At 34.2% G+C, this 7,306-nt stretch overlaps 2 protein-coding genes across 2 annotated transcripts; one reads left to right on the top strand and one right to left on the bottom strand.

Annotated features, from left to right (window-relative positions):
• Positions 1 to 2,600: 2,600 nt before the first annotated feature.
• LOC112500837 (histone deacetylase 6) lies at positions 2,601 to 4,014 on the bottom strand. Its single transcript, XM_025104432.1, has 3 exons — positions 3,785 to 4,014; positions 3,136 to 3,261; positions 2,601 to 3,051 (listed from the first exon to the last, which is right to left on the bottom strand). Exons 1-3 carry the CDS (start codon positions 3,985 to 3,987, stop codon positions 2,886 to 2,888), a joined length of 495 nt encoding a protein of 164 aa, XP_024960200.1. The 5' UTR covers positions 3,988 to 4,014; the 3' UTR covers positions 2,601 to 2,885.
• A 154-nt stretch (positions 4,015 to 4,168) lies between these two features.
• Positions 4,169 to 6,071, top strand: LOC112500669 (40S ribosomal protein S29). Its single transcript, XM_025104214.1, has 3 exons — positions 4,169 to 4,283; positions 5,093 to 5,192; positions 5,764 to 6,071. The coding sequence occupies exons 1-3, from the start codon at positions 4,222 to 4,224 to the stop codon at positions 5,770 to 5,772; spliced, it is 171 nt and encodes a 56-aa protein (XP_024959982.1). The 5' UTR covers positions 4,169 to 4,221; the 3' UTR covers positions 5,773 to 6,071.
• Positions 6,072 to 7,306: the final 1,235 nt, after the last annotated feature.

Consider the following 7,306-nt stretch of genomic DNA (forward strand, 5'->3'; position numbering starts at 1 on the left):
ATGTTACCATTTATAAAATTTCTTTTATTATGTTACCTTAATTAATATTTATTAACAACTTCCATATTTAATAGGAAACTGAGCAAATGACAAATATACCCTTAATGGTTAAATTTAATTATATAAAAAAATTCTATTGATAGAAATTAGTTTACATGGTTTCTAAGAATTGCATGGTTTTCATTTGAATGTGCCTCTATATATGATATATATAGGGATAAGATCGGGAGAGAATTCTTTGAAAAAAAATAACCAGAAAACCCATTCAAACCATTGGCTTGTGACGATCCGACGGATGTGATCAAAAATGTTGTTATAACCACCTTTCTTAAAATTACAAATATTTCTCCTTAATTTTCAAATGGAAAATCAGCGAACTACAAAAAAGACCAAAGAACGATCACTTTATCATATTTAACTTCGACATCCATTTTGATATTTTTCTCATCTCTTATTTCGTGGTTCTCAGATTCTTTTTTTCCCAAGATTCTCACTCGTTCTTTATTATGGCGATAGGGTCAAGTTTTAGATATCTCGATTTTATCTCTCACTATATAACATTGATGACAAGGCAACCAGAGTTTGTTGGTTTTATTTCATCAAACTAAAATTTTAGTTGACAATTCATGGTTGATTTGATGATCGACAAACAACCCAAATCCAAATCGTTTTATAGATCAATATTTTCATTGACATGAGTTCAAATGCAAGACAGATCCTAGATTTTATCCCGGGCCCTACATTACCTTCAACTGCAACCTCTTATATTGGTGTCTTTAGAGACGTGTGTTGTGTGGGATCGATCGAATTTGCTGATAATCAACTTTTTACCTAAATATTTTCATCGATCTTAATATTAGAATCACATGAAGTTTGAACCATTTGTTGCTTGAGGGCTTGTATGGTTAGAGTTGATGCCATATAAAGTTGTAGAGCAGAGTTTTCCTTTGTAAACTTTTGAATCTTTAAAGAGTTTAAATCTCAAAATGTCATTGGCATGTTTTATTGTGAAAAGTAACATCTATTTATTTTAACCTTCTTAAATAATATTTTTAATAATTCTAATACCTACGTATTTAGATGCATTATAAAAATATACTTAAGGGAGAGAAATAATATTTTAATTATATTCAATCAATTAAAGTTATTGAAGTTGCATATGTATGAAATAAATAACATTTTATTAAATGTATTGAATATTTTATTAATATAGTTAATGCTAAATTTGCTAAAATAGTATAGCTGTTGGATATGCTATTCAGCAGCGAGATACATCACGATTTTAATGTTTCATTTTATTATTTGTTTTTGTCTATATTATAATATGATTGCGTTGTCGCTGCGACTTGGTGCCTACTATGCCAAGGAGAGAGCACTTTCTATTTCTTATTTCAGTGGACAGGCTAGGGGGAATTAAGTCGCTCTTTGATCTGCAGAATAAGACCATTTAAATGTAAATATGGTTACAATCCTATGAAGTCCAATATTAGTGCAATTGCCTTCTTAGATTACGGATCTGTCTTTCTGGCCTACTAGTTGTTCGCTCCTGAACGAAGCTATTAGGACATCGGCTTTGATAGCGAGTTCAGGTCTTCTTTCTATGCCCCCAACTGGATAAACTTTGAGATTTCTTATGTGATTTTGAGAAAACGATTATGTTTTTGTTTTTTAATAAAATATAAATTTGAAAATATCATAAAAATTTTAAAAAGAATATTTTGATGTTAATATAAATTAATTATTTAAAAGTTATCACCTTTTTATACAAATTTTTTAATTTAATTTTTTATTATAATTTAATTTAAATGTAATAACAAATTTTTTTATTTTCGGTTTGATAATCTAATTTTTTTATAAAAATAATAATTAAATATTCTGTTACAACTTAATGATTATCCCAATTATATTTTAAAGTTTTTATATTTAAAATAAGATATTTATCTTGTATTTATTATGTATATCTACAATTGGTTACACAAATTCAAACATGAAGTTTTAATAAGTTGTACTTACACACAATCTTGTAATCTTCACTTTTAAATAACATGCATCAATAAACAATACTTTATGCATAAAAGATGATTTTTAAGAATTTTTCTCAAATACTTTATAATATAGTATAGGGGGTGTTTGGGATTGCTTATAAAAATAACTTACGACTTATTCCGGTGTGACACCGGTAATAAACACTTTTGAGTGTTTGGATAAACAACTTATATCGGTGCCAAACCGATAATAAGGAGTTTTTGAAAAAGTTAAACCCTTCTGACTTCTAATAAGTTGATAAGTGCTTTTGTAAAGAAGCATTAGTTGTTTCAAATAAGCAATCCCAAACACGCCTAATGCTAGAATTGCTAAAATAGTATAACTGTTGAATATGCTCTTCAGAAGCGTTGACGGCATCAACAAAAATACAAAATCGTCTCGCACTCCTGGAGGATGGTCACGGTGGGCGAAGAACTCGTTCGCTTCTCTTTGGAAGAAGTTTATTGACGATGCTTTTATGTATAAAGATGAATGTTCAAACATATTAGAGCATATAGTCGTCGTTAATATCTTGTAGAACCAAACTAAAACGAAACCAATGTACGCGGTTTGGTTCTGTTAAAAACCAAAAGAACCATTTATATTTCTCATTTGAACTTCATCTTCTCGTTTCAAAACAAAACAAAAACCCCCCTACCACTTAACAGAATGATACTACTATCAAAGAGTGCAACCTAATCAAAACACATCGGTTTCATTCCTAAGTTTCGTAGTCGTTTTCAGTTAACCTAACCAAGAGTTCTATCGATTGAACAACATGAGACCACAGATTCCATGCCATACCTTCGAGTCTCAAGAGCTTGAACTCAACACCATCCTTGCAGAAAGAAGAAAGACTTCTAATTTCCTGATGTGGAGTCATCTACTTGCAAGAACTCAACTGTCCGAACAGGTGGGGCTTCACCAAACTTCAATATGTAAGCAGTTTCATAAACTGGGCGAAGAGGAAGCATCACTTGAGCATCCAAATAGGAATTGCACGAAAAACACCAAACCGACAGATCACTGTACCAAGAAACAAGCATAAAGATTATTAGAATCTTGAAAGATCCCAAATGGGTTCTATGAAGAATGTGATTCTGATCATACCTGAAACTCAATGCCACACTATGATTTTGTTGTTGATAATGATCCAGCATATGCTTGTTGATGAAACGGCTACATAGAACATCTTTACAGCTCAAACACAGCCAATTCTCAGCAGGATGATGACATCTACACCATGTACAAATTCAATAACCTTTTCAGTAAGCAAAACACAGTATTTCTTTGTCAAATTGCTACAAATGTTGATCAGATTGGAAGAATGAACATGAAACTACTTTTGTTTCTCTGTAGAATTGTGGCCCAGTTACAAAGACAGAATAAGATCAAGAAGTAGTATTCAACTTCTCTAGTTCATCAATGAAATGACAAAATTTCTCCTATGATCATAGTCCTAACAGAGCTTAATTAGAGTTTGAATGCTTTAGGTTTGTTTGTAACCCTAATTCCATTGCTTAGAGCCAAAATCAAGGCACAGTTATTCAAATTTCAAAGAAAACAAGCTCCGATACCAATTCTAAACCCTGTTATCATGTTTTGTCTTCATTAAAAGAGGTTGATTTCAATTCCACAATCGAAGTGAATTCTAAAACCTTCGTAGAAAACTTTGATTGATCAAAAACACATTCTTAAATTCCGAAGAAATCCGACTCGATTTGCTGGTAAATAATTAGGTTTAGGGTTTAAATCCAACCTGTTACAGGGAGTATCCGGTGTCGGAATGTGGATTAGATCCGAAGACAGTGTATCCAAATGATCGCAATGGATCCGAGCTTCCACCCACCCGGATTCGGATCCATATAACGCCATCAAAGCTTCTTCTTCCTCCTCCTCAACCTTGCTCTGATCACGAGAAGACGATGAAGAATCGCATACCGTTTTCTCTTTGTCCCCCATTTTTGTCTCTGTGTTTCCTTGATTCGGTTCAATCGCTTCCTTTGATAAATCCCTCCAAACTCGGGTCAAAATCGTCCGACCCGATTACCGCGACGTGAAAAGTCAATTATACCCTTGGAAGATTAGGGTTTTTGATTAGCCTCCCATATAAATATCACCCACCTTCATTGCATTTGCGGACCCTCCTCACCGGCGCTAAACTCAATCGATTGCAGCATTCACATCGATCTGGTAATGGGGCACTCAAACGTATGGAATTCTCATCCTAAGACCTATGGGCCTGGCTCACGCACCTGGTAATCTTTCACAACTTTCGCAATCGTTTTTTTATTTGGGAATCATATGTTGTTTGCTTGATGTTTGATGATGGTGTAATCAATTGCTTAACATTCAAGTGTTAATGGAACGTCGCGGCTAATATGGCATATATATGCATTAAGAACTCGTAAAGGGAAAAAGAAAGACAATTTGGAGAACATGTATAAGTCATAGATGCAAACATAGCTAGAGCGATGGTCTATCGTTAGGGTTTTTGGGGAATTCATAGACGATAAAAGCAGAAAAGCTTAATTTGTTGCAATTGATATTGGATTACCACTATTTTGATTATATTTGATGATTATATTGCAATTCATCATTTCCTTGAAGAAGTGGATGGAACTTGTTGGGGTTTGTCTGTAAAAGACTAAACCAAGTCACGTTAGGGTTTGTGATAGGATCAGCTTTGGGCACTATATTGAGGATTTTGAGGCAATTTGATAATGGGTTGGATTGAACCAATTTGCTACGGATACCACAGTTTTCCATCGTTATTTTCATGTCTAGATCATATCAAAATTCACTTTTTCTGAATTAGGGTCACAATAATCATTAAAGGCACATACTTCATGATCTTTTGCCATTGATGATAAGGATATTGAGATCCTTTCCTTCTTTCATTTTTGCTTCCTTTTGGCTTTCATGTTTTATGATAATGGTCACCTCCACATGGGTCAAAACTCAAAATGAATATGTGCCCCCCCCCCCCCCCCCCCCTCCCCTTCTTGATTCTTAGTGTCTCTATTTATTAAGTAATGATTGTTGATCGACTTTACTTCTTTTGCAGCCGTGTTTGTGGGAATTCCCATGGTTTGATCAGGAAATACGGCCTTATGTGCTGCAGGCAGTGTTTCCACAGCAATGCCAAGGAAATTGGTTTCATTAAGGTACATATGAAGTTTCAAATGGAAAGAGCTTACAACATCTGTCTCGTTACTAGTTCTTTGTTTATGTTTTGAACTACGGCGATAAAGAACTTAATACTTGATGACAACTACGTTTATGTGGCTATGGTCAGATGAATAAACTTTGTACAAGTATCTGAGACAGATATTACTATTTGTATTGCTATTGTTTACTTATATCCAGTTTTTCAAAACTTCACATACATGTCTTCTTCTCTTTCACACTTTTCACAAACTGGGGGTATTCATGAAAACAATCGCACTACTTTTTGAGGTAGAGGTCGGAGCTACATATATCTTATCTCCCCTCTCCTCCGGGATGGATATATCGAGTGCATTTGGTTTGGTTGACATACTCTTCACATTGCGTTTTTTACTTTTGGTGATTTCAACTTTTACCCTGTGCATCCTCTCCTTTTGCTTTGTTCCCGAATGCTGGCTGGAACTGGGTTTACTACCTTGTTACACAAGTTTGCTGTATTTTCTGTACCATTATGGACTTGAAGATGGACTTCGACACTGAATTAATGTTGTTATGGTTTGATCTTTGCAGTACCGTTAAGCAGTTCTGAAGATCTGATTGGAAAAAAGATGATTATATACGCAATTGAAAGAGCTTCTAGTGTGTCTTTTTACATTTCAGTATGTTAATGACTTCTTGATTGTTCTCTTCTCTTAGGCAATTTTGTTTCGTCATTGAATGGTGTTTGGTGGGGATTTAGAGTATTAAAGACCAATTGTTGTTACAAGTATTGTGAAACATACCATGTTTGGTTTATGTCGGGTATGAGACCGTGTGACAATATATTTTGTTCTTTTTAATCGTAACGAGAATGACCAAGTTACTTTACCGTTTCTAAAGTTTCTTTGATCATTCATCAAAATCAAATTACATGAATGTCTTCTAACAACACGAAAAAGTATTATACATCTTTGACTGGTCTTGGTCAGATTGGTTTGGCATTGACTGGTTACAGCATTGATACTAAGAGGTTGTTTACTAAAATTTTTATTAAATTCTGTATGGAAAAGTTTGTGAGTATGTTGAATCAAATATGATCCAACAAATATTGAAGGTGTAAATAGTATGTTGAAGACTTGGAAAGATGGGTATACATTGGAATCAAATACATCAAGAATTAAATCAACAAACCGGAGAAATCGAACAACCTGTGAAGTGAATCATTACCTTTGGAGAAATCGAGTGAAGGAAATCCTTGCCTAGCATTGAAATCGAACCAGCAGTGAAGAATTTTTCAGATTTTGCAGAGCGACAAGGGTTAAAAGTTTTTCAATTTTTTATTTATTAAATAGGAGGGTAGGCGTGTCTATTTTTGGGCTGAACGTGGGCAATATGTCATATCCATCTGTGTGAATAAGCCAAGATTTGTTCAAACAAGCCACAAATAAATACTCTTTTGGTTGTGCGAATAAGTTGTTGAACTCATTAAGTCCTAAATGGACACCCCCGAAACATGTTAAAGAAATTGGTAATTTTAGCATATTTATTGCTAATAATGTTGTATAAAATTATATATTTTAAAATAGCATGTTGGTTAGGGGTACGGTCTTAAAGAATTTGTCAATGTGTTGGTTCAACCGGTTCGAGACAAGGCCTAGGGATGTTATCAAGCAGAGTCGAGTCAGGTTGAGATTATTCGAGTCTGGCTTGAGAAAATTATATCAGGGGCGAGCTTGAGTAGCTTTTTCGAAATAATGCTCGAACTCGAATATTTTTCAATGGCCGAGTTCGATGTTCGTTTATGGGTCCAAACTCAACATCAGTTAATGTAACACCCCAAATTCTATAAAAGAGCGAGTAGTTTAAAAAAATTTATGGTACATCACATGAAGTATAAATTCATTTCTAAGGGATAACACTCGAATTACCTAAAATGACAATTTAAGGATTTACATCGATAACTTACAAACCAAACCCTTTACTAGGACTAAGATAAGGGCATGAGTACTGAAACTAATAGTCGCTATCTCCAAAACGGTACGGAATGCTTCCCAAAAAGCTAAGTCTTCACGAGTCTCTATCTAGCACTCAACTCTTAAGCGTCGCTAGTACTGCTCCCCCACCTGATGCACAT

Source organism: Cynara cardunculus, assembly GCF_001531365.2.
Source record: "Cynara cardunculus var. scolymus isolate 2C chromosome LG 17, CcrdV1, whole genome shotgun sequence".
Lineage (NCBI taxonomy): Eukaryota > Viridiplantae > Streptophyta > Magnoliopsida > Asterales > Asteraceae > Cynara > Cynara cardunculus.

What these genes read in the sequence shown, in the direction of transcription:
- LOC112500669 (XM_025104214.1), top strand. Translation starts at nt 4,222, where the DNA reads ATGGGGCACTCAAACGTATGGAATTCTCATCCTAAGACCTATGGGCCT. An exon ending in GGGCCTGGCTCACGCACCTG is followed by an intron (nt 4,284 to 5,092) that starts GTAATCTTTCAC and finishes CTTCTTTTGCAG; the next exon opens with CCGTGTTTGTGGGAATTCCC.
- LOC112500837 (XM_025104432.1), bottom strand. Translation starts at nt 3,987, where the DNA reads ATGGGGGACAAAGAGAAAACGGTATGCGATTCTTCATCGTCTTCTCGT. An exon ending in CCGGATACTCCCTGTAACAG is followed by an intron (nt 3,262 to 3,784) that starts GTTGGATTTAAA and finishes TACATGGTGTAG; the next exon opens with ATGTCATCATCCTGCTGAGA. An exon ending in AGTGTGGCATTGAGTTTCAG is followed by an intron (nt 3,052 to 3,135) that starts GTATGATCAGAA and finishes TTCTTGGTACAG; the next exon opens with TGATCTGTCGGTTTGGTGTT.